The following is a 24,841-nucleotide window of genomic DNA, read 5'->3' on the forward strand; positions in this document are numbered from 1 at the left end:
CAGTGTTTTACATTTTCTTTAATCCCAGTAGGGCTCCACCCAGCTGTCTTATTACCCCATTTTCTCCTGCAAACTAGCCAACCTCCAACCTAGGCTGTATCTTCATTAGATCCATGAATCTCCTTCCAGTTGCCTTTCACCATAACCTCTACTGCTGTTGAGAATACCCTTGGGTTTAAACTTCCTTGTATTGCCTTGCAAGTAAGGTCATTTCCTATGGGAAGAGATCATGGGCTATCTGTTTTACAACCTGCCTCTCCCCTCCAGGCAAAATCTCTTAGCTCAGTGGCAAACTTCTGAGTCACACTCCCACTCTAGGAGCTGAGCAGTCAGTGGAAGGGAGGCAGAAGCCTCTCCTGGCATGGAACTCTCACTTCATAAGCCATGAGAAGGGCTATCAGGACCCCAGTATTCTCAGCATGCCACACTCAAAGTAGAGCCCACTTTCCACAAGTGGGGGCTAAGTGGAAGAAGGGAGCCCCACCTCAACCAGACTCACCCAGGACTTACTTCCACAACAGGCAGCTGGGAGCAGGATGAGATACACTGAAGTACTCCCTCCTCCCAGTAAGAAAGCCCTCTGGCCGGGAGTTGGAAGAGAAGCCTGTGTTCTTGGCAACACCAGTCTGGTGTGGAGTCCACCTCCCTTTGCTGGAGTGAGTTGTCTTGATTCAAATACCACAGACTCTTAGCCTTTCTTACTAAATTCTCATAGATTTTCTTGAATAGATGCTTTTTTTTTTTTTTGAAACAGAGTCTCTCTTCATCACCCATGCTGGAGTGCAGTGGCAAGATCTCAGCTCACTGCAACGAACCTCCGCCTCCAGGGTTCAAGCAATTCTCCTGCCTCAGCCTCCCTAGTAGGTAGGATTACAGGCATGCACCACCTTAACCAACTAATTTTTGTATTTTTTTTTTTTTTAGTAGAGAAGGGTTTTCACCATGTTGGCCAGGCTGGTCTCTGAACTCCTGATCTCAAGTGATCCGCCCACCTTGGCCTCCCAAAATGCTGGGATTACAGGTGTGAGCCACCACACTTGGCCTTGAATAGATGTTTTTTTCATTTGCTGTTTGCCCTTCAGACCATTTCCAGAAGCTTTAATTTATTCTCTCTTTCATTTTTATTTTGTTGGGCCCTTTCTTTTTTTTTTTTTTTTTTTTTCCGAGATGGAGTCTTACTCTGTCACCAGGCTGGAGTGCAGTGGCACGATCTCAGCTCACTGCAACCTCTGCCTCCCAGGTTCAAGCAATTCTCCTGCCTCAGCCTCCCGAGTAGCTGGGACTACAGGCATGCACCACCACGCCCAGCTAATTTTTGTATTTTTAGCAGAGACAAGGTTTCACCATGTTGGCCAGGAAGGCCTTGATTTCTTGACCTCATGATCCGCCCCCCTCGGCCTCCCAAAGTGCTGGGATTACAGGTGTGAGCCACCGCGCCTGGCTTGTTGACCTTTCAACTCAGCTTTATTTTTTTTTAATAATTTTTACCAGGCTAGGTGTGGTGGCTCACACCTGTAATCCCAACACTTTGGGAGGCCAAGGTGGGTGGATCACGAGCTCAGGAGTTCAAGACCAGCCTGGCCAACAGGGTGAAACCCCATCTCTACTAAAAATACAAAAATTAGCCAGGCATGGTGGGACCTGTAGTCCCAGCTGCTCAGGAGGCTGAGACAGTAGGATTGCTTGAACCCGGAAGACGGAGGTTGCAGTGAGCTGAGATCATGCCACTGCACTACAGACTGGTCGAAAGAGCGAGACTCCGTCTCAAATTAAAAATTTAAATTTAATAATAATAACTTTTACCAGTTTCACTGGGGAGCTGCTCAGCAGAACTCCCCATGCTTTCATTCTGGAAGTCAATCTGTCTTTTATTTCTTCTTGCTTTATTGCAAGGGTTAGAAATTCCAATAATATGTTGAAAAGAGTGGTGAGTGCAGACACCCTTGCCTTGTTCCCAATCTTAAAAAGCATTCAGTCTTTCACCATTAAGTATGATGTTAGCTGTGTAAGTTTTTTATATAAGATCTTTATCAAGTTTATTTTTAACTTGCTGAAAGTGGTTTTTTTTAAATCATGAATGATGTTGGTTATGTCAAACACATTTTCTGTGTCAACTGATACCATAATTTTTCTTCTTTAGCCTGTTGGTGTTGTGGATTATTGTTGATTGATTTTCAACTGTCAAACCAGCCTTGCATACCTGGAATAAATTCCACTTGGTCATAGTGTATTTTTTTTATACATCGTTATATTTGATTTGCCAATATTGAGAATTTTTGTGCCTGAATTCATGAAAGATGCTGGTCTGCAGTTTTCGTTTTGGGGGTCTTGGGGTGTATTGACACTTTGTTAGCTTTCTTTTTTTTTTGAGACGGAGTCTCTGTCGCCCAGGCTGGAGTGCAGTGGTGTGATCTTGGCTCACTGTAACCTCCGTCTCCCGGGTTCACGTCATTCTCCTGCCTCAGCCTCCTGAGTAGCTGGGACTACAGGCGCCCGCTACCACACCTGGCTCATTTTCTGTATTTTTAGTAGAGACGAGGTTTCACCATGTTAGCCAGAATGGCCTCCATCTCCTGACTTCGTGATCCGCCAGCCTCGGCCTCCCAAATTGCTGGGATTACAGGTGTGAGCCTCTGCGCCTGGCGACACTTTGTTAGTTTTGACATCAGGATATTTCTTGCCTTATAAAATGAGTTAGGAAGTGTCCCCTTCTCTTTTGTTTTCTGGAAGAGATTGTTTAAAGTTGATGTTAATTCTAATGGTGTGGTGTGTCTGATTCCTGGGGTACAACGGGGAGAGATGCCCAGCAGGCAGCCAAGTGTGTAGCACTGAGCCTTGAGGCAGGTCTGGGGGAGTCAGAGGGCAGCCCCTGGCTTCATGAGCTCAAAGTTAGAACCCACAGAAGACTGAGGATGTTGAAACCTCCCTCCCTGCCTATGACAATGGCTACTCTGATTCCCCCCACCCCAGTCAGGGGTGATAACAATGTCTCATTCATCTGCCTCCCTGGTGCCTGGCACGGGGGAGGAGGGGTGCTCAGTGAATCTGGGTGGCGCAGTAGCCTGTGTGAAAGCAAGAGGCATTTCAGGAAATTCACGGGGCGGGCTTCCTCCTGGGAGGTGTGGCAGAGGGTGCTGCCAGGAATAGAGGGAAACACTTTCTTCCCTTTTCCCTCTACTGCCTAGTGTGGGAGTGGAAGCGAGATGATGGGACAGATCACCGAGTTGCCAAGAGACCTGGAGACCGACCCATCCGGGCCGCCTTCCCCGGTGCACTCTCGTCGGCTCCATCCCTGGTTGCCATGGAGACAGGAGGCTGTTGCCACGGAGACCGACGACTGCCAGGACCAGCCAATCACTCCGGAGCTGCAGCTCCAGCTCACCTTTTGGATGGAGGCATCGGGCTGGGCGGGGCCCCCTCCCTGCCCAGGCCCTGCACCCTCTGCTCGGTCAGCGGGGAAAGAAGCTGCGCCTCCAACTCCACCCAAAGCGCTCCAAGCATCCCAGGATCCCAACCACCTCCCCAGTCTCCCGCAACCAGGGTTCTGGGGCGTCCCCGCCTCTTCCCGGCCACGGGCTAATGCCACCCTGAGGCAACCCAGCTTCCAATTGGCCCTGAAACCCTCCCTCGTAAATGCTGTGGAAAGGGTGGGACCGGGCGCAGGCGCCCACCCCCGCTCCCCCTCGAAACCGCGCACAGCGAGAGGGAGGCCACAGCCGGGTGGGGTGGGGGCGGGGAGGGAGCCCCCGCCCCCCCCCACGCCCCCCCACGCCCCCCCACGCCCTCCGCAGTGCCTGGCGAGCCCGCGCACGCTCACTCGCTGGGACAGGCGGGCGGGGCGGCCTGACGTCACCCACTGCCCCCACCGCCCGGCCGAGGGGCGGTGGCCGCGCAGGCTCGGCGGGGCGGCGGCACGGACTGACTGAGGGTCGGAAGGACTGAGGGACGGGCGGGCGCACGGCCAGGCCATGCCTGGGGAGGCTGCCCGCGCCGAGCTGCTGCTGCCCGAGGCGGACCGACCCGGGCCCCGCACAGGTGAGGCCGTGGCCACTCTTTCCCTGCCTCCCGCCTCTCCCCTCTCCAGCCCGGGTTCTCTTTCCCTCGCTCACCTTTCACCCTTCTCCCCCATCCCCCTGGCCCCTCTCGAGTCCCCTCCCCTTTCTGCGCCCTGTCCTTCCCTCCATCTGAACCTTGCTACCGCCTCTCTCAGAACTGCGGGGAAGGTGGGGCGCACGAAGTGCCCTCCGCGAGCCAGAAAGGACGTGGGGACTTAAGCCCTTGGCTTCCGACCCAGGGATCCTGGGGCTCGCATCCCGCCCGCTGCATCGCGTTGTCTGCACCGAGCTGCCAGCCTGCCGGGGCTGGGCCGCTCTGGACAGAGGCAGCGGGTTCTGGGGTCGGGGTGTCCGGCCTTTACCCCCAGTACGATCAGGTGACCACCGGGAGGGTCCTCAGCTGCACCCTGTCTGTCCTAGGCTGGCGACTGGTCATGGCTCTGGAGGGAGGAGCAGGACTGTCTGCAGCCTGGGAAGCCCGGATGGAGGGCCAGGTTGTGGAAGAAAGGCTAAGTTGGGTCTAGAAGGTGGAAGGCCTTGGGAGAGGTGGCCTGATTAGCAATGGCCCTGGGTGTGCAGAACACCTGTCCTTAGGCTGGGTCAACAAATGCTGGTGGAGGCTGATGGGGTCTACCGGGGCCTAGAAAGAGCCAAGCCTGGACAGTCCTGGCGTGGAGGTCAGCCACATGTGGGTAGGGCCAAGGGCACCTTGCTGTGGGCAAGAAGTCACCCAGAGATGGGACCAGTGCTGGGGCCTGGGGCCTGGTTTGGGGTGACACAGGCTGCTGCCTCTGCTCTAGGTGGGAGGCAGGGAGTGCAGGCCCGGACTTCCCAGCCCCAGGGTCTTGTGCTGGCTCAGTTCTGGCTTGCTTGGTGACCTTGAATGAGTTATAAAAACCTTTGGCCTTTGGTTTCTGTTCCATCCCAACAGCTCAGCCGTTCCCCTGCCCTGGGGGCCACACCAGGGGCCAGAACCAAGAGCCCAGCTTCAGGGCACCTAGTGATGCCCCACCAGCCACGCCCACTCCTGATGTTGGGTGTCAGGCATCCAGGAACCCAAAGGATCCCCTTGTCTCAGGAACCCTTGGATGTCCCATCACCCCAGCAGCAAAGCCCTCGGGTGACGAGTTTTGGCTGGTGGCTCAGGGCTCAGGGCTCTGATGCTGCTGAGGGGAGCTGGAGCAGCCTGGCAACAGGGTCCCCCTTCTTTCAGCTTCAACTCTAATCCTGGCTCTGCTTTGCAGATGAGAAAGCTGAGGTGCAGGAGATGTTGTCTTGGTCACTAGTGAGTGCAGTAGAGCAGGAGCCACCAGGCAGGCATCTGCAGCCTGGAGAGCTGGCCCCTGTGTGCCGCCCCTCCCCCACCTTGGGCAAGACCTGGCCTGGGCTCTGAAGAGCCTTCATTGGATGCTTCAAAGAGAGGTGCCTTTGGCCTAGGTCCAAGTGAGGGAGTGGACATAATGGAGACATTTTAAATGAGGCTTATGAGCATTTAGAGCACACAGGAAAATGCTTATGAGATTAGGTTGGATGAAAACAGCTAGATTCAAAACTGAATGTGCAATGTGATCTCGCCTGTGATAAAATACAGGCCATTAAGAGTCCAGGAGGCAGAAAACCATAGCGGTGTGGTGTGCCGCAACCTCGGAGGGGTTTTCTTCCATCTTCCTGAGTCCCCTAAGTCCTTTCTGACCCATGAGTGCTACTTCCTATGGACTCCTTTCTCAGCTGGAGGTGTGTTAGCTCACAGACGTTTACTGAGTGCCAGAGCCTCCTCATACTGAAACCTGCCCAGGGGGTTGGGGGAGTGCATCGTGGGACCCAGAGAAGTCCCACAAGGCAGGGTGGGAACTCCCAGCACCCGGGAAGGATCTGGTGGTCACCCATGGGGTGACTGCCACCAAGGAGAGGACTCAGCCAGAGGCTGCTGTTGGCCCTCTGAAGCTGTCCTGTGCTCTTGCTGGGCTCCCCGGTCTCCGTTCCTGTCCACCACTGCCCTTGTGGCCAGATGCTCCAACAAAGCCTCCGCGGGACACTTCATCTCTGTTCTCCAGAAATTTGGCTGCGTGTGGTGGCCCCTGGCTTCCCCATCTCCCTGGCCACAGGAGGGGAGCAGGGTTGGAGGGGCCTGGTGAAACTCTGACATGTTGGCCTCAAGTGTAGGTAGCAATGACAGCAGAGAGAGGAGGCAGAGAGAGGCATGAAGCCTGGAGTGTTCGAGCTGCGCACGTCGTGCTGGTGCCGCCTGCCTCATGTGGCACATCTATTGGGAGGTCATGGGACGGGGCTGGCACTGCCCGGCAGATTCCCACCACCAGCCCCTCCCACTGAGCCCAGCTGAACCACACTGATTCTGTGGAATGGAAACTGCAATCCAGTCTCCCCAGAGAGGCTGAAATGCTAGTTCTTTGCTGAGGTGTCCTTGAGAAAAGCCGCCGGGCAGGTCTGTTCATGACTCCCAGCAACACTTCCCTCAAAACCCCTCTCTAGGAAACCACTACCAGCTGCTGTCTGCTGTCAAAACTCCTGGAAGTTCTCCCTCAAACACAGCGTGCACAGGGTCTTCTCTTTTCTCTCCTGCCTTCCTGGATCCGCCTTCCTCTGGGCCCTATGCAGCCGGAATTCATCTCCCGGGCCTGGCCCTTGCCTGGGAGATGCATCCAGGGGCACCTCATGATCTTCTCTATCTCCACAGATCTGTCCTGCGATGCGGCTGCTGCCATCACCATCCTGGGAGGTGACCGGCGGGAGCCCTGTGCTCTGACACCAGGGCCCAGCCACCTGGCCCTCACGTTCCTGCCCAGCAAGCCGGGTGCCCGGCCCCAGCCCGAGGGAGCCAGCTGGGATGCAGGGCCTGGTGGGGCACCCTCGGCCTGGGCAGACCCAGGGGAGGGGGGCCCGAGCCCCATGCTCCTCCCTGAGGGCCTGACTTCCCAGGCTCTGTCCACCGAGGCTCCTCTCCCAGCCACCCTGGAGCCCCGGATTGTGATGGGAGAGGAGACGTGCCAGGCCCTCCTGTCACCCAGGGCTGCCCGGACAGCGCTCAGGGACCGGGAAGGTGGGCACGCAAGCCCAGACCCACCCCCCGAGCTGTGTTCTCAGGGTGATCTTTCTGTGCCTTCCCCTCCTCCAGACCCTGATTCCTTCTTCACGCCTCCCTCCACCCCCACCAAGACCACCTATGCCCTGCTTCCCGGCTGTGGGCCCCACGGGGACGCCGGGGACTCAGAGGCTGAGCTGCGGGATGAGCTGCTGGACTCACCCCCCGCCTCGCCCTCGGGCTCCTACATTACGGCCGATGGGGACAGCTGGGCCTCTTCACCCTCCTGTTCCCTCAGCCTGCTGGCTCCGGCTGAAGGGCTGGACTTCCCCTCAGGCTGGGGCCTGTCCCCGCAGGGGTCCGTGGCGGATGAACGAGAGCTGCACCCTGCCGGGACCCCAGAGCCCCCATCCTCTGAGTCCAGCCTCTCTGCAGACAGCAGCTCCTCCTGGGGCCAGGAGGGCCACTTCTTCGACCTGGACTTCCTGGCCAATGACCCGATGATCCCCGCAGCCCTCCTACCCTTCCAGGGCAGCCTCATCTTCCAGGTGGAGGCAGTGGAGGTGACACCGCTATCCCCAGAGGAGGAAGAAGAAGAGGCTGTGGCGGATCCCGACCCAGGTGGGGACCTAGCTGGGGAGGGTGAGGAGGACAGCACGTCCGCCTCCTTCCTGCAGTCGCTGTCTGACCTGTCCATCACGGAGGGCATGGATGAGGCTTTTGCCTTCCGGGACGACACCTCTGCAGCCTCCTCTGATTCAGACTCAGCCTCCTACGCAGAGGCAGATGATGAGAGGCTGTACAGCAGGGAGCCCCATGCCCAGGCCACCCTGCTCCAGGACAGTGTCCAGAAGACAGAGGAGGAGAGCGGAGGTGGGGCCAAGGGGCTGCAGGCTCAAGAAGGGACTGTGTCCTGGGCCCTGGAGGATGCTCCTCAGACCTCAGACAGAGGGGCCTATCTCTCCCAGAGACAGGAATCGATCTCAGAAGTAACAGAAGAGGGCCTTGCTTTAGGCCAGGAGTCCACTGCCACTGTGACCCCTCACACTCTGCAGGTAGCCCCAGGCCTCCAGGTGGAGGCGGCTACCAGGGTGACCCCACAGGCTGGGGAGGAAGAAGCAGACTCCACCGCTGGACAAGCATCTGCTGCCACGGCAATGCCTCAGCCCTCCCAGGAGGGCATCAGCGAGATCTTAGGCCAAGAGTCTGTCACTGCAGAAAAACTTCCAACTGCACAGGAAGAAACAAGCCTCACACTGTGTCCAGACTCTCCTCAGAACTTGAAGGAAGAAGGAGGGCTGGACCTCCCCTCTGGCCAAAAGCCTGTAGCTGCAGCCACGCTTGTGCCCCAGCAGGCTGAAGAGGACCTCACCTTACCCCAGGACGCCTCTATGACACCACCTCTGCCCCTACAAGACACAGATCTCTCGTCAGCCCCAAAGTCTGTGGCTGCAGCCTCGCTTGTGCCCCAGCAGGCTGAAGAGGGCCTCACCTTACCCCAGGACCCCGCTGTGACACCACCTCTGTCCCTACAAGACACAGATCTCTCGTCCGCCCCAAAGCCTGTGGCTGCAGCCACGCTTGTGCCCCAGCAGGCTGAAGAGGGCCTCACCTTACCCCAGGACCCCGCTGTGACACCACCTCTGTCCCTACAAGACACAGATCTCTCGTCAGCCCCAACGCCTGTGGCTGCAGCCACGCTTGTGCCCCAGCAGGCTGAAGAGGGCCTCACCTTACCCCAGGACCCCGCTGTGACACCACCTCTGCCCCTACAAGACACAGATCTCTCGTCAGCCCCAAAGCCTGTGGCTGCAGCCACGCTTGTGCCCCAGCAGGCTGAAGAGGGCCTCACCTTACCCCAGGACCCCGCTGTGACACCACCTCTGCCCCTACAAGACACAGATCTCTCGTCAGCCCCAAAGCCTGTGGCTGCAGCCACGCTTGTGCCCCAGCAGGCTGAAGAGGGCCTCACCTTACCCCAGGACCCCGCTGTGACACCACCTCTGCCCCTACAAGACACAGATCTCTCGTCAGCCCCAAAGCCTGTGGCTGCAGCCACGCTTGTGCCCCAGCAGGCTGAAGAGGGCCTCACCTTACCCCAGGACCCCGCTGTGACACCACCTCTGTCCCTACAAGACACAGATCTCTCGTCAGCCCCAAAGCCTGTGGCTGCAACCACGCTTGTGCCCCAGCAGGCTGAAGAGGACCTCACCTTACCCCAGGACCCCGCTGTGACACCACCTCTGTCCCTACAAGACACAGATCTCTCGTCAGCCCCAAAGCCTGTGGCTGCAGCCACGCTTGTGCCCCAGCAGGCTGAAGAGGGCCTCACCTTACCCCAGGACCCCTCTGTGACACCACCTCTGTCCCTACAAGACACAGATCTCTCGTCAGCCCCAAAGCCTGTGGCTGCAGCCACGCTTGTGCCCCAGCAGGCTGAAGAGGGCCTCACCTTACCCCAGGACCCCTCTGTGACACCACCTCTGTCCCTACAAGACACAGATCTCTCGTCAGCCCCAAAGCCTGTGGCTGCAGCCACGCTTGTGTCCCAGCAGGCTGAAGAGGGCCTCACCTTACCCCAGGACCCCTCTGTGACACCACCTCTATCCCTACAAGACACAGATCTCTCGTCAGCCCCAAAGCCTGTGGCTGCAGCCACGCTTGTGCCCCAGCAGGCTGAAGAGGGCCTCACCTTACCCCAGGACCCCTCTGTGACACCACCTCTGCCCCTACAAGACACAGATCTCTCGTCAGCCCCAAAGCCTGTGGCTACAGCCACGCTTGTGCCCCAGCAGGCTGAAGAGGGCCTCACCTTACCCCAGGACTCCGCTGTGACATCACCTCTGCCCCTACAAGACACAGATCTCTCGTCAGCCCCAAAGCCTGTGGCTGCAGCCACGCTTGTGCCCCAGCAGGCTGAAGAGGACCTCACCTTACCCCAGGACTCCGCTGTGACACCACCTCTGCCCCTACAAGACACAGATCTCTCGTCAGCCCCAAAGCCTGTGGCTGCAGCCTCGCTTGTGCCCCAGCAGGCTGAAGAGGACCTCACCTTACCCCAGGACCCCTCTGTGACACCACCTCTGCCCCTACAAGACACAGATCTCTCGTCAGCCCCAAAGCCTGTGGCTGCAGCCACGCTTGTGCCCCAGCAGGCTGAAGAGGACCTCACCTTATCCCAGGACTCCGCTATGACAGCACCTCTGCCTCTGCAAGACACAGGCCCCACCTCAGGTCCAGAGCCTCTGGCTGTGGCCACCCGTCAGACCTTGCAGGCAGAAGCAGGCTGCGCCCCAGGGACAGAGCCTGTGGCCACCATGGCTCAGCAGGAAGTAGGTGCGGCCTTAGGCCCCAGGCCAGCGCCTGAGAAGAATGCAGCCCTCGCTAGAGTCCTGGAGCCTGCAGCCTTGAACCAGGTCCAACAGGATGACCCACAGCCAGCTGCAGAAGCTGGGACACCTTGGGCCGCACAGGAAGATGCGGATTCCACTTTGGGCATGGAGGCCCTCAGTCTCCCTGAGCCTGCCTCTGGTGCTGGGGAGGAAGTAGCAGAAGCCCTTTCTAGGCCTGGATGGGAAGCATGTCTGGAAGCACGAGCATACACAGGTGATGGGGCTAAGCCTGACTCGCCCCAAAAGGAGAGTCCAGAGGTTGAGAACCAGCATGGAGGATGCCTGAAGCCACTGGCACAGGAACACGGACCCAGGTCAGCACTTGGAGGTGCAGGGGAGGTCCCCGAGGCACCTCCTGCTACCTGTCCTGAGGTCAGCCAGGCCCGGCTCCTGAGCCCAGCCAGGGAGGAAAGAGGCCCGAGTGGCAAGTCCACCCCAGAGCCCACACTTCCCTCAGCTGTGGCCACAGATGCCAGTCTGGACTCCTGCCCAGAGTCTTCAGTAGGGGCTGTGTCCAGGCTGGACAGAGGCTGCCCTGATGCACCTGCCCCCACCTCTGCACCAACCTCCCAGCAGCCGGAGCCTGTGCTGGGTCTGGGCAGTGTTGAGCAACCCCACGAAGCACCCAGTGTCCTTGGCACCCCCTTGCTGCAGCCCCCAGAAAACCTTGCCAAGGGTCAGCCCAGTGCGCCCGCAGACAGGCCCCTGGGCCCTGACCCCTCTGCTCCTGGTACCCTTGCTGGGGCAGCCCTACCCCCACTGGAGCCCCCAGCCCCCTGCCTGTGCCAGGACCCCCAGGAAGACTCCGTGGAAGACGAGGAGCCCCCAGGCTCTCTAGGCCTCCCACCGCCCCAGGCAGGAGCCCAGCCTGCCACCGCTGCTGTCTCAGGAACCACACAGCCTCTGGGGACTGGGCCGCAAATCAGCCTCTCGCCTCACTCCCCGATCCTCAGCCCCAAGGTGGCCTCCATGGATGCCAAAGACCTGGCCTTGCAGATCTCGCCGCCTTGCCAAGTGCCTCCTCCCTCTGGGCCCCAGAGCCCAGCTGGCCCTCAAGGGCTCTCGGCCCCCGAGCAGCAAGAGGACGAGGACAGCCTGGAGGAAGGTAAGGCAGAGGGTGGGAGTGAAGTACCCTGGGGCTTGGGTCAACTGGACTCTTCCTTAGAGCTGTCCTGGGCTGGAGGGCCTCTGAGGTGGCGGGATAGGGGGCCCAGACCCCACAGCCACCATGGAGAGCTGGCACTGCTTCCTCTGGCCCTGATGTGGCAGCAGAGCCAGGGTCCTGAACCCTCTTCCCCGCCACCTAGAAGCCAGAGGCCATCCTCACACCTCTCCCCTTCCCCAGACTCACCTCGGGCCCTGGGCTCGGGCCAGCATTCGGATAGCCACGGGGAGTCGTCAGCCGAGCTGGACGAGCAGGACATCTTGGCTCCTCAGACTGCACAGTGTCCAGCCCAGGTGCCCAGTCCAGGGAAGAGGGTGGGCCTCTGGGAGGGCCCCACACCCCACCCATGGATGCTCAGCCCTCACCTTTTCCCAGGCCCCAGCAGGCGGCAGTGAGGAGACCATCGCCAAAGCCAAGCAGAGTCGCAGTGAGAAGAAGGCCCGAAAGGTGGGCTGGTGGCTCCCCCTGGGACCTCAGGCCTGGGACCATCTGTGTGGGGAACGTCCTTACCAAGACCCTCACACTCCATGGCTAATGAAATCCCATCCATCAGGGGACCTTTGGGTCCATGCCAGTAACCCACACACCTTCCCCTCAACAGCTGAGGCTGGAATGTCATGAGAAGGCCCTTATAGACTGAGGCTCATGGGGAAGGACCAACCACCAGCCCAGGGTCTTGGGGAAGTTGGCGGTGGAAACTTTGCCTTCCTGGGCACTGTGCTGCTCTCCCCGACATGGGTCAACACCAGGTCTGAGGCCCCCTCTGCCCTCTACTCCCAGGCAATGTCAAAGCTGGGCTTGCGGCAGATTCAGGGAGTCACCAGGATCACCATCCAGAAGTCCAAGAACATCCTCTTTGTCATCGCCAAGCCTGATGTCTTCAAGAGCCCAGCCTCAGACACTTATGTGGTCTTTGGCGAGGCCAAGGTCTGGGTGGAGGCTGTGGTGGAATGGGGGGTCCGAGGGACGGGGGACAAGACGGGGGACAGGCTCTGTTGACATAGCTGTCTTCCATGTTGCAGATTGAGGACCTGTCCCAGCAAGTGCACAAAGCCGCAGCTGAGAAGTTTAAGGTGCCCTCAGAGCCTTCGGCCTTGGTCCCTGAGTCAGCACCCAGGCCCCGGGTGAGGCTGGAGTGCAAGGAAGAGGAAGAGGAGGAGGAGGAAGAGGTGAGGTGCAGGGGCTCCGGGACCTCACAGGAGGTGGTGGGAGGCGCTACATGGGGGCTCTGCCCCAGGGACCTCAAGCAGCTCCAGCCACTTCCCTGCTCCCCCAACCCCAGGTGGACGAGGCAGGGCTGGAACTGCGTGACATTGAGCTGGTGATGGCGCAGGCCAATGTGTCCAGGGCCAAGGCCGTGCGGGCTCTGAGAGACAACCACAGTGACATCGTCAACGCCATCATGGTGAGTGAGCACTGGCCCCTTTCCCTGCCCCTGAGCTGTCCCCAAGGGCCTCGAGGGGTCCTGATGTTGGCTCTACTGCGGGGTGCTTCCCCCAACATGACCATCTCTTTCTGCAGGAACTGACCATGTAGCCACTGACCGGAAGCTGGAGCCATCCTACGCCTTCCCTCAGCTCTGCTACTCAATAAATCGGTGTCCCTTCATTGCCCTCTGGTGTCTCCTCCTCGCCCTCTGGAGTCCCATCATCACCATCTGGCATCCCTTCACTTCCCTCTGGTGTCCCTTCACCACCCTCTGGTGTCCCCTCACTGCCCTATAGTGTCCACTCATTACTCTGTGGTGTCCCCTCACTGCCCTCTGGTGCCCCCTCATCACCCTCTGGTGTCCCCTCATCACCCTCTGGTGTCCCCTCATCACCCTCTGGTGTCCCTTCATCACCCTCTGGTGTCCCCTCATCACCCTCTGGTGTCCCTTCATCACCCTCTTGTGTCCCCTCACCACCCTCTGATGTCCCATTACTCTCTGGTGTCACTTCAATACTAACCGGTGTCCCCTCACCGCCCTCTGGTGTCATTACTCCCTGGTGTCCCCTCATTACTCTCTGGTGTCACCTCATTGCCCTCTGGTGTCCCCTCACCGCCCTCTGGTGTCCCCTCAATACTCTCTGGTGTCCCCTCACTGCCCTCTGGTGTCCCCTCACCACCCTCTGGTGCCCCTCATTACTCTCTGGTGTCCCTTCACTGCCCTCTGGTGTCCCCTCATCACCTTCTGGTGTCCCCTCATCACCCTCTTGTGTCCTCTCACTTCCTTCTGGTGTCCCCTCACCACCCTCTGATGTCCCCTCATTACTCTCTGGTGTTGCCTCAATACTCACCGGTGTCCCCTCATTACTCTCTGGTGTCGCTTCATCGCCCTCTGGTGTCCCCTCACCGCCTTCTGGTGTTCCCTCAATACTCTCTGGTGTCCCCTCACCGCCCTCTGGTGTCCCATTACTCTCTGGTGTCCCCTCACTGCCCTCTGGTGTCCCCTCATCACCCTCATGTCCCCTTACCGCCCTCTGGTGCCCCTCATTACTCTCTGGTGTCCCTTCACTGCCCCCTGGTGTCCTCTCTTCACCTCCTGGTGTCCCCTTGTCACTCCCTGGTGTCCCCTCACTGCCCTCTGATGTCCCCTTATCACTCCCTGGTGTCCCATTACTCCCTGGTGTCCCCTCACTGCCCTCTGGTGTCCCCTCATCACCCTCTAATGTCCACTCATCGCCCTCTGGTGCCCCTCATTACTCTCTGGTGTCCCTTCGCCACCCTCTGGTGTCCCCTCATCACCTTCTGGTGTCCCCTCCTTTCCTATGGTGTCCCATTACTCTGTGGTGTCCCCTCATCACCTTCTGGTGTCCCATCACTCCCTGATGTCCCCTCATTACTTCCTGGTGTCCCCTCACTGCCCTCTGGTGTCCTGTCACCATCCTCTGATGTCCATTACTCTCTGGTGTCCCCTCATTACCCTCTGGTGTCCCTTATCTGCTCCATGTCCTCTACTCTTTCTGCTAGCAAAGACCAGTGACTGCAGCATGGGGGCCACATCTGGGATGGACCCTGGAGGGGCAGGCATGTGGTTCCTTTGACACTCCACACAGAAGGCCCATGCAAGGCCATGTTCAACCAATGGGATGGAAGGGGGACACTGACCCTTTTGGCACAGGGTGGGCTCTGGTAGGGGGCAAGAGCCCAGGAGACTGTGTGGTTCGTCCTCAGCCTCTCCTGATGCTTCCAGGGCATGTCCATTTTCATGTAAACTTAGAGACAGTGTCAACAGTAAAGAGCCTGCTGCCTGCCCTGACCTGGGGTCCCATGAGTAAGCAGCTCTACAGCAGCCCAGTACAGTGGGAAAACTCGCCCATAAAACACTGACCAGGGCCGGCCGCGGTGGCTCACGCCAGTAATCCCAACACTTTGGGAGGCAGGCGGATCACAAAGTCAGGAGTTTGAGACCAGCCTGGCCAATATGGTGAAACCCTGTCTCTACTAAAAATACAAAAATTAGCCGGGCGTGGTGGCAGGCGCCTGTAGTCCCAGCTACTCAGGAGGCTGAGACATGAGAATCGATTGAACCCAGAAGGTGCAGGCTGCAGTGAGTCAAAACCGCGCCACTGCACTCCAACCTGGGCAACAGGGTGAGACTCTGTCTTGAGAAAACAAAACAAAACCAAACACACAAACAAAAAAACACTGACCAGGCCCCTTCCTGTCCAGAAGCTGTGATACCATACAAACCCCGTCCACCTTACTCAGGAAGGTGCCTGAGATACTCCAGATCCTCTGGCTTGGCCTGGACACAATCAGGGTGTCCATGGAGCCCCAGAGGCTCCCTGCTTCCCCAAGCCTGGGCCAGAGAAGCCCTGGGGCCTGACATGCAGCCCCTCCATCCAGCAAGGCTAGGTCCCCAGCCTGGGCAGGAGGGAGATGTGACAGCCAATCTCCTTCCTAGATGTCTGTCCCCTTGGGGGTCTCAGCAGGGGTGTGGCTGCTCTCCGGTAGAGGGAGAGGCTCAGGACAACCTGACCCAGGTCACCTCTCCTCCCCTTCCCATATCCAAGGAAGGTTTGTAAAAGCCCAAAAGGTATAGGCAAGACCAAGGCCAACAGGGTTTGGGGAGAAGAGCTCACGGGACAGGGATGGAGACAGGCCCACAATGAAGGCACAGGGAGGGTCGGCAGAGTTGCACACTGGCCTCTGAAGACCCAGCCCCCAGGCTCCAAGGTGACAAGATCTCAGATAGCATTTCTGTTCCACGGGGTAGTGCAGGCTGCTTGAGGAAAACACCTGCAGCATGGGGTTGGGGGTGGGGGGGTGCAGGGCACAGCCAGTGACCTTGAAGGATTCAGTGCACAGGATGTAAAAATCAAGGTTCCCCCAACACACACCACACACACTACCCCCACACACGCTGCCCACGAAAGGCCTCAGAACACTCGCTCCTGCCCCACATCCACACTGCTCAAGTCCAAATCAAGTCCTTCCTGTGGCACAAGAGCCTGTTGCCTCCTCCACCCCAGCCCCCAGGGACCACTGCTGAGTCCCAGGTGCTGCAGGGCAGATGGGGACCCAGGGACAGAGACTAGAGCGGACACCCCTCCTGGCACCGATGGCTTTCACCCAACTGGATCAGAAACATACTTGGCAACCAGAGATTAAATTATTCACATTGCAGTAAACTTCTTTTTAAGGTCTCTGAGAGTTACAATAGGAACATCATGTGCAAAACTGACAGCTGTCCAAGGGCCCAGCCGACAGGACTGGCTCTCCCTGCCAGCTCGGCCAGGCCCTCCCCGAGTGGGGACACGCTGCAGGGCTTGGCTGAGCCCTGGTGGACAAGGCAAAGAGCCTTCCACCCCGCACTGGGGCTCGTGTCCCTCGGCAGCTCCCTGCTCCTTCACAGTAGAGGACCTGGGCCGCCCGGGGCCATCTGCGCCTGGAGCCTCCCCCTGGCCACCACCAAGGGCTGACACGCAGGTATGGGCAGCTCCTTCTGGGAAGGCCTACGACAACTGTGCGGAAGGTGTGGGTGCCCCCGCCATGCACTGTCCATCATGCTGAGTCCTGGTCCATGCTGCAGCCCAGTGCCTCAATGTCGCTGCTGATGTCCGAGATCATGCGGTCCCACTCATCCCCCTCTGAGGGCGCCGACCGGTCATCAGAGCTGCCCGTGGCCCTGTTCCCGTTGGTGGTGGAACTGGATGTGGTGCTCAGGGCCCGCCGGTGCCTGCCAAAGCTGTCAGTGATGATGCCGCGGCCATCCTTCACGCCAATGGTCTCCAGGAAGTTCTCGAAGTGCTGGCTGTCCTTCTCAGGGATGAAGGGCCTCAGACCTGCAGACACACAACACCCAGAATGGCATCTCCAGTTCGGCTCAGCCCACGCAGCTCTTCTCTCAGGGCTCAAAGCCCCTTGACAGGGCCACAGCTGCCCCTGGTGCATGGCCTTGGGGACCCTGATGCCATGCTCACCGCCTCTAGCATCCTGGTTGAAATCATGCTTCCTGGGGCCAGACAGTTTGGCTAAAATCTCAACTCTGACAGACACTGCTGCTGGCCCTGACAGCTTACTGCCTCTGCCACATGCACACTCCCTGGCCTCAAGGCACCAGCACAGGCCAAGAACCTGTGGCCTCCTCTCATTCTCTATTAATCCTCACAAAGTCCCCATTTTACAGTGGGGAAAGCTGAGGCCCAGAGCAGTCCTCAAAGCCGCCTGCTGGCACCCGGCAACAAGGGTGCAGTCCTCAGAGGCAGGCCTCATGCCAAAGTCCACTGTTTCCCTGCCATGACCTGGGTGACTGCCCCAACTCAGAGGGCTGCCCTCTTATTCAGGAAGCCTAGTGTGTCTCTCAGAATCTCTACTCCCCGCTGTGGAGGGGCAGACAGAGTCCCATGCCAGGAGGCGATGCAGGGCCCAGCACAGAAGGGGCAGGCACTGCTTAGACAGAACATGTTGTACAGACAGGCTGCCCCAGCCTCCAGCCCTTCACGCTCCTAAGAGCGGGGAGCCCTGGGCAGGCAACCCACGTTTGCCACTGCCAGGTCGGTATGACGGTAACAAACCCACCTTCCTTGGTTTGCAGGGAAAACAGGCCCAGGACCCAGAAGCCTTCAACTGGCTACTAGTAACACGTTACTGCCAACTTGCTGTGCTCTAAGTGTCGGCAGAGGGAAACCACAGCTAAGTCACTGCCCCTGAGAGGTGTGGGGCCAATATCCAACTCTGCTGCTCAGACCACACAGCCCTCTAGCCGCACTGACCTAATGTGCCGTGCATTTTGGGGGTCTTGGCAAACGCTGGTCCTTCCGCCTTGAAGTCCTACACATTCACCAAAACCCATGCCTCTCTGGCTCCTCCAGCACTCTTCTCCTAAATCTCAGGGTTGTGTTCACTCCCGGCCCTGCTCCAGGGGCATCTCTGCTGCTTCCTGGCAGGGCCCACCCAGCTCAGCTTGAGTTCCCAGGAGAATGAAGGCCTGTTGGTGGGCCCCCAACAGTACCTGGGAAAAGCCTTTCTGACTAACCACGGCAGATACCCCGATCTCTGGACTGTGCTCTCATGACCATCTCTGGTTCAAATCTCCCATCCCTGATGGAGCCCCTGCTGCACCCACTGAGGGGTCCATGTGCACATTCCCAGGAGGGATCAGCCTCCCCAAGCCAGGTTTGGACAAGCCACCCTCTTTCCAGGGCCCACTCACCAAGCAGCAGGAACTTGCGGCTGTCCCCGTAGAGCTGCCGCAGGTTGATGCAGAACTCATGGATAGAGGCCCCATTGCGGTACTCGTGCAGCAGCGCTGCAAACTGCTGGATCTCCTGCGACGACAGCTTGGTGCGCAGCTGCAAGAGAGCAGAGCCAGGTGCAGGGCTGGGCACAGTGGGCAAGAGTCGGCAGTCGGGCCCACCCTGCCACAGCCACTAACCCCAGCCGGAGCACCAGCTGTCTCTGGCTTCACCTCTGCACAGGCTGGGGCATCAGAATGCCCACGATGTGTCCCCATCCTACCAGGCCTGGCACGGGGCCACCCAGAGGAGACCAAGGCACCTGGGCAGCTCCACTCTCCTGAGCTGAAACACAGAGTACACTTGAGGGACAGGAGCCAGCAGGGCAGGGCGGAAGTTGGCAACCTGGCCCGGAGCCAATGCCTGTGCCCTTAGGCTACACGCAGGCACACAGGCAGATCAGGAAGACTTGAGTTTTTAATGACAGAACTATATAAGATGGGGAGGATAAAAATGTCTGGCCATGTGGCCTTGGAGGGGCCACCGTTCCCTCCCCTCCCCCAGGACCCAAAGCACAGCCCCACAGTCCAGCCCTGATGGCCACAGCACTCCCAACTCAGCCCCACTGACTCATGCTCTCCTAGACTATCCCCAGGAAAAGGCAGTGATGTCAGCAAAATTGACCAAGAGTGCTCTAGGTGGCCTCACTCACTGCAGCCTGCTCTGCACTGCTCCTCCTCCTCCTCCCCTTTTCCCCCATCCTCCCTGGGGCACTCTCCCTCATGCAGCCCAGCGTCCCTGCGGCGGAGGCCTACCGTCAGCATGTAGTCCTGCAGCAGCTCAGTGGCACTGGCGCTCAGCTCACTCTCACTGATGGTCTTGCCGTGGGGTGACGCACCACCCACATCCACGGATTCAGGGAAGCAGCTGCGAAAGAATGTGGTATGTGAGCAGGTGGCTTCCCCGACCCTCCATCCCACACGTTTCAGGAAACTTAGTCCATGCCGTGTGTGTGGGTCCCTGTCCTTGAACAGAGGAATGTAAGTGATGATGATGAGAGGAGAGCTGGCCAGGCGTGCAGGGTGGTCAGCTTGGTCTGGTCCTGGGGCACCCCAGGGGTGTGGCTCTGAGTTGGGCTCTGAGTGAAGGGAGGGAGTACATAGGTCAAGGCAGTGGGCAGCATTGCTGGGAGGGGGAAGGAGCCGGGGTTGGGGAGGTGGCAGGAATGGAGAGTGCGAGAGGGTGAACTACTATAGAGCCCCAGGCGGTGGCAGAGATGGGCTGGAAGGCCAGCGCCTTGGCAGGCTTGGGCAGGGGAACAGCTCCATCCAACATGCCTATTACAAGCTCACTCTTAGGAGGCCATGGGAAGGTAGGCAGGGAGAAACCAAAGGGACAGCAAGGGCTCTAGAAGTCTACGAGGAGAGGGCGGCAAGCCAGGCCTCAGCCATTCACTAAGCTGGGGACAGTGGGTCTGGGGATGGCTTAGCGAGGGTGAGCTGAGATGGGGGAGCTGACTGGCTGCAGCCTGGACAACACTGGGCAATGCATTTGGTGCATGTCCCACCGCAGGGCTTGGTGGCATGTGCACTCACAAAGTGCTGGCTTCCACCTCGTAGGTCTCCTTAATGTCCACTTTTGTAGAAGAGTCATCTGTAAGGAAGATGCAGAAAACTAAGATGACTTTCAGGGACACAGTGGGGAGGCATTTTGAGTCCAGCCCACTGCTTATCTACAGGAGACAGCGGCAGCCCTGGCCTTCAGGGACCCTGCTGTCCTTCATCAAGCTGCCCGCACTCTGGAATATGCTGTGTGCCTCAGGGCAGGGCTTCCCAGACTTGAGCCCACATACACCCCTCCTGGGGATCCTGGCAAATGCAAATCCTGCTGCAGGCTGGGCTGAAGTCCACATTCACCCATGGCCAGAGCCAACAAAAGCTGTCTTTGAGGTATCACTCATGTGCCAGGCAGGGTTGCTGGGGCTTTGTCTCCTTTAACCCAGGCACATATCACCCCTGTCTTCACTTGTAGACGAGGAAGTAAGTCAGAGAGGTTACGCAACTTGGCCCAGGTCACACAGCCGAAACCACAGTCAGAGCCGGGCAGTCTGACTCCCCACTTGAACCCAGCGAAGCCACAGGATTCCCAAGACCCTCAGACCAGCAAAGGGTCTGGCACTGAGCAGCTACATTCAACAAATGACATTAGGTCCGTGTGACACAGACTGTAATTTGCTATTTCAAACCTGAGGAAGGCACACTTCACACCAGCACAGGCAGTGAGTGAAAGCTTTGTGAGCGAGGCAGGTGAGTGTTGCGGAGAGGGTAAGATTTTAAATAGAAGCAGAGGGAGAGGCTGGGAGATAAAAGGGACATTTCTGGCACTAGGAACAAGGTAAGTATGGAGGGCAGAATAATGACCCCCCAAAGACGTCCACATCCTAATCCCTGGAATTGGTGAATATGTTACCAATTTCAAAGGGGAGTAAAGGATGCTAATCAGCTGACCTTGAAATAGGGAGATGACCCTGGAGAATTTGGGTGGGCTCAATGTGATTTCAAGAGTCCCGAAATGCAGAGGAAGCTGAGAGTCAAAGGAAGATGTGACTGTGGAAGAGGTCACGTGGCTGGCTGTGAAGACAGAGGAAGGGCCATGAGCCAAGGCATGCAGCCGCCTTTAGGAGCTGGAAAGACAAGGAAATGGCTTCTTCTCTGGAGCCTCCAGAAGGAACCAGCCCTGTGGACACCTCAACTTTAGCCCAGTGGGACCCACACTGGACTGTTAACGTATAGAATTATAAGAGAATATATTTCTGCTGTTTATGCTGCTGTGTTTTGGCATAGCTGTAGCAGAGAGAACACAGCAAGCAAAACTCCAAGGCAGAAATAAGCAGAGAATGCATGCATGTGCGTATGGGTGTGAGTAACATGTGCACATCTGTGTGTGGATCCCACGGGGAGGTCTTGGGAAAGGCTGGCAGGAGAAGAAGCCCACTTCAGAAGCCCCCAGTAGTGGTGTTACATGATGTGTTTACTTTATGAAAATTCATTCAACTGTATATGTATTGACTTGTGTACTTCTCAGTAAAAAAAATTATTAAAGAAAAAAAGGCCCTTTGGGAATTTTAAAGTACGAGGGCCAAACCAATCACACTAAAACTGAATGTTTAATTACAGCTCGATAAATCATCTGCTACTCATACGGTACATTCCTCTGGATAAGCTGCTGACTTCTAAGCCTCCACTTCCCCATCTCTAAAATGGGGATGAAGATTGCACCTATTTCACTGGGCCACCGAGGACTAAATGAGATGGAGAGGATGCCTGAGAGCTCAGCAGCTGTCCTCTCTGCAGCTGCTGGGCCAACACAGGGCGTGCGGTGCCCACAAAGGGCTCTGGCACCAGCAGCAAGAAAGGGAAGGAGGAGGCACTGAGGAGCAACCTTACACCAGCACAGGCTTCCCTAGGGTTCTCCACCATTTACTCTCTTCACTGAGATGTGCAAGTTACTGGGGAAAGGGCAGAGGGCTGGGACTTATCTCCATAAAAAGAAGAAATTGTATTCAACAAGCCACACTGTTTCCAACAGCCTTTTTTTTTTTTTTTTTTTTTTTTTTTTTTTTTTTTTTTTTGGTATTTTTAGTAGAGATGGGGTTTCTCCATGTTGGTCAGGCTGGTCTCGAACTCCCGACCTCAGGTGATCCGCCCGCCTCAGCCTCCCAAAGTGCTGGGATTACAGGCGTGAGCCACCACACCCAGCCTCCAACAGCTTTTTATGCACCTCATTTACATAACCCATTAATCCTCAATAAGTAATACATCTGAAAAACAGATGATGTTTTTGAAGACTTAACTCAAGTGAGCTTGCTGATGAAGTGTTTTCAATGGACTAACAGACTCCTGAAAATGCTGTGTGGGCCATGCAGAAGGAGGCAGCTCTGGGGTACCTTCCATTCTTCCCCATCTGCCACTGCTCCACCACTGCCAGCTGGCCTCCCAGGGCAGCCTGAGCAGCTTCCCATGGGTCTGGCCATGGTCCTGGAAGAAGTTTCACATTAAGAGCAGCCATGGTCTGGGCATACTGAAAAGGAGGCTTCCCAGACCCACTCTCAGCCTCCCCAATTCCATCACAGGCCCCAATGCTAGAAGCCTTCTCCAGGCTCTTTGTTCTGAGTTAACTGAAGTGACTTTAGCCACAAGTGGTTCCAAAAAAGTGTTCACAGACCCCAAATTTATTCCAGGAAGCCATCGTGCTGACCTGGTACAACTCGCTCAAGGACAGGTGACATTTCTGCCTTCATGAAACCCTATGGGCTAATGTGAAGAGCAAAGTCTGGAAACAAAAGGCCACCATGTCACGGCAGTAACTGCGCTATTCCAGGAGTAACTCATGGGGAGCTGGGGGCCACTGCAGTAGCCCCTCCTGTCCCTGCTCCCACCCGCTGCCCACTCTCACTCAACATACCGCTGTGCAGGGACAGGTGGTGGGTGGGGGTAGAGGCCCCATCAAATATCGCTCTGTCCAGAAAGTCGATGGTGGACTCCGTGTAAACAACCTGGAAGACCTGGCCTAGCAGACAGCAAAGCTCCTCCGCAGCAACCTGCAGTGGGGGACAGCAGCTGCTCGGTCAGTCTGGCTGGAGACTGTGCCTTCCCAGGCGGCTTCCAGGATACCTGGGGCAGCCCAGATGCTCAATAAACATGAATGAAGAGTGGATGCCAGAATGTGTCCCTCTGCCTTTCACCCAAACGGGTGTCAAAAGAGAGACCCAGCCAACTGTCCCAGGACTCTATCTAGTACTGCCACGTGGCCCAGAGGTGGTATTCCAAGTGTGAGGGGACTGTGCAGGGCACAAGTGTTAGCTGCCAGCCCAACGTCCTCTTTCCATTAGCCTGACCTATCAACACCCTCACAACCCTATCCCAGCCCAGGAAAGAGGTGAGAGGAGATACCATCAGTATCACAGCCCACCCGGAGGCATTTCTAACAGCTATAAAACAGTTTTATAACAGTGTGCTGTCTAAAGCAGAGGCTCTCAACTGGGGCAATTTTTGTACCCCTCCCAGGGGACATGTAGCAATATCTGGAGACATTTTCAGCTGTCACAAGGGGAGAAGCTGGGATGCTGCTCAACACCCTACAATGCACAGGGCAGCCTCCCACAATGGAAAATTATCTGGCTAAAAATGACAGTAGCATCAACACTGAGAAATGCTCATTAGAGGATATTTAATGTGGGTGGTCACTAGTATCCATTTTAGAGATACGGAAATTAAACAGAAACGTGTTAAGTGACTGCCAAGGCCCCACAGCTATTGGGTGGCTGAGGGGGCCCCAAACCCTAGCCGACAAGGGCCCAGCCCTTGGCTCTTCCAGGTCACGAGGAATCTGCAAGTACAGTCCTGAACACCAGGCAGGTCTAGGATGCAGCCCCCAGGCAGGTGACCGCCGCTGCCCACCCATCAGCGTGGGGGCACCTTGAAGAATGATAAGCAAAAAGCTCAGTGGCCAGGTGGTCTCAGAGAAGTTGCTGGGGGTTGGAGATAGGAGAGTCAGAAGGCATAGGGGTGGAGACTGGTGGGGAGCCTGGGCCTGGGGCAGGACCTGGGATGCAGCCATGGGTAGAGGAGCTGTGGGCAGGGCCAGGATGGGGGCAATGCCTGGGGCAGGGTTGAGCAGAGAGAGGTGGGGCTGGGTGGGGACTAGGGTGAGGCGGGGACAGGCAACGGCAGAGGAAGTAGCTGGGGCCAGGGCAGTGCCCAGCACTGTGCTGGGTGTGGCCAGGGTGGGGCCACAGGTGAGGCTGGCCATGAGCAGGGTTTGGGAGGAGCCAGTTCTGAGTAAGTGGGGCGAGAAAGTCTCACCTTGCTCTCTGCAGCCAGGATGACCAGGCAGCATGCCTCCACCGGCCCAACTGCACTCTCCGACAGGGAGCCTGCACTGAGGCCTCTGGAACTTTCCGCACACAGACTCTGGCTGGGGGAGATCCCTGGGTCCTGGGCTGAGAAGTCAACACCGTCTCAGTTTAGTGCAGTGGAAGGGCAGGCATGGGGGCACTTGAGGCAACAGCTGAGGCTGCTATGGCAACAGGCTGAGAGGATCTTTACCTGGCTCAGGCACCCACAGAACGACCCAGGCCTGCACCAGACACACCTCGCTTCTCTAAACAAGGGTGGGAACATGCGACCCCTGAGCTCCAAGGGCACCAGAGCTGCATGTCATCCTGCAGTTTCACACGCTTCAAGTTCATGTACAACAGACCACATATACAACCTTGAGAACAGTCACCTCCAGGAGGTTTCCATGTGTTCTGAGGGAGTTCCCTTCTTACAGACAGGTAAACTGAGTCATGGGGAGGTGAAAGGCCAGGCCTGAGGGTGTGTGAGCTGCACAATCTAGATGGTCAGACCCCAGTGCCCTTGTTTCTAACATCCTACCCATCGCCTCCCTAGACAAATGAGGTTCTCCTGAAATACATGGAGTAACTCAGTGGTTTTCCTGATGGCAGAAGGGAAGCCAATCCCCAG

At 57.5% G+C, this 24,841-nt stretch overlaps 4 protein-coding genes across 13 annotated transcripts in view; 3 read left to right on the top strand and 1 right to left on the bottom strand.

The window, feature by feature from the left end:
• The first annotated feature begins 567 nt into the window (after positions 1-567).
• Positions 568-3,926, top strand: LOC134731341 (basic salivary proline-rich protein 1-like). The gene is made up of 2 exons (XM_063608963.1): positions 568-656; positions 3,186-3,926. The coding sequence occupies exon 2, from the start codon at positions 3,204-3,206 to the stop codon at positions 3,924-3,926; it is 723 nt and encodes a 240-aa protein (XP_063465033.1). The 5' UTR covers positions 568-656; positions 3,186-3,203.
• On the top strand, positions 3,884-13,260 carry NACAD (NAC alpha domain containing). Of its 2 annotated transcripts, XM_055293212.2 has the most exons (9): positions 3,884-4,035; positions 6,751-10,801; positions 11,441-11,592; positions 11,833-11,945; positions 12,028-12,099; positions 12,433-12,579; positions 12,675-12,821; positions 12,935-13,057; positions 13,174-13,260. In XM_055293212.2, exons 1-9 carry the CDS (start codon positions 3,969-3,971, stop codon positions 13,186-13,188), a joined length of 4,887 nt encoding a protein of 1,628 aa, XP_055149187.1. In that variant the 5' UTR covers positions 3,884-3,968; the 3' UTR covers positions 13,189-13,260. The 2 variants fall into 2 exon arrangements, with proteins under 2 accessions (XP_055149187.1, XP_055149186.1); XM_055293211.2 differs by having other exon boundaries at positions 6,751-11,592.
• LOC134731485 (nascent polypeptide-associated complex subunit alpha, muscle-specific form-like) lies at positions 13,246-15,589 on the top strand (the record flags this gene model as incomplete). Its single annotated transcript, XM_063609967.1, has 1 exon — positions 13,246-15,589. A coding segment is annotated over one exon (1,218 nt), but the record flags the coding sequence as incomplete, so codon positions are not given.
• A 655-nt stretch (positions 15,590-16,244) lies between these two features.
• Positions 16,245-24,841, bottom strand: part of CCM2 (CCM2 scaffold protein) — a 79,691-nt gene continuing 71,094 nt past the window's right edge. For 4 of the 9 annotated variants that reach the window (XM_063608959.1, XM_063608958.1, XM_055293229.2 and 1 more), the window contains 6 exons: positions 24,179-24,315; positions 22,779-22,914; positions 19,910-19,967; positions 19,130-19,241; positions 18,293-18,431; positions 16,245-16,922 (listed from right to left, as the gene is read on the bottom strand). In XM_063608959.1, coding sequence (XP_063465029.1) covers positions 16,642-16,922; positions 18,293-18,431; positions 19,130-19,241; positions 19,910-19,967; positions 22,779-22,914; positions 24,179-24,315 — 863 coding nt within the window. In that variant the 3' untranslated portion in view covers positions 16,245-16,641. Of the gene's footprint in view, positions 16,923-18,292; positions 18,432-19,129; positions 19,242-19,909; positions 19,968-20,821; positions 20,945-22,778; positions 22,915-24,178; positions 24,316-24,841 lie in introns of all 9 variants that reach the window. The other 5 variants (XM_055293231.2, XM_055293228.2, XM_055293227.2 and 2 more) reach the window with 2 other exon arrangements.

This window comes from Symphalangus syndactylus, chromosome 9 (genome assembly GCF_028878055.3).
Source record: "Symphalangus syndactylus isolate Jambi chromosome 9, NHGRI_mSymSyn1-v2.1_pri, whole genome shotgun sequence".
In the NCBI taxonomy this organism is placed as follows: domain Eukaryota; kingdom Metazoa; phylum Chordata; class Mammalia; order Primates; family Hylobatidae; genus Symphalangus; species Symphalangus syndactylus.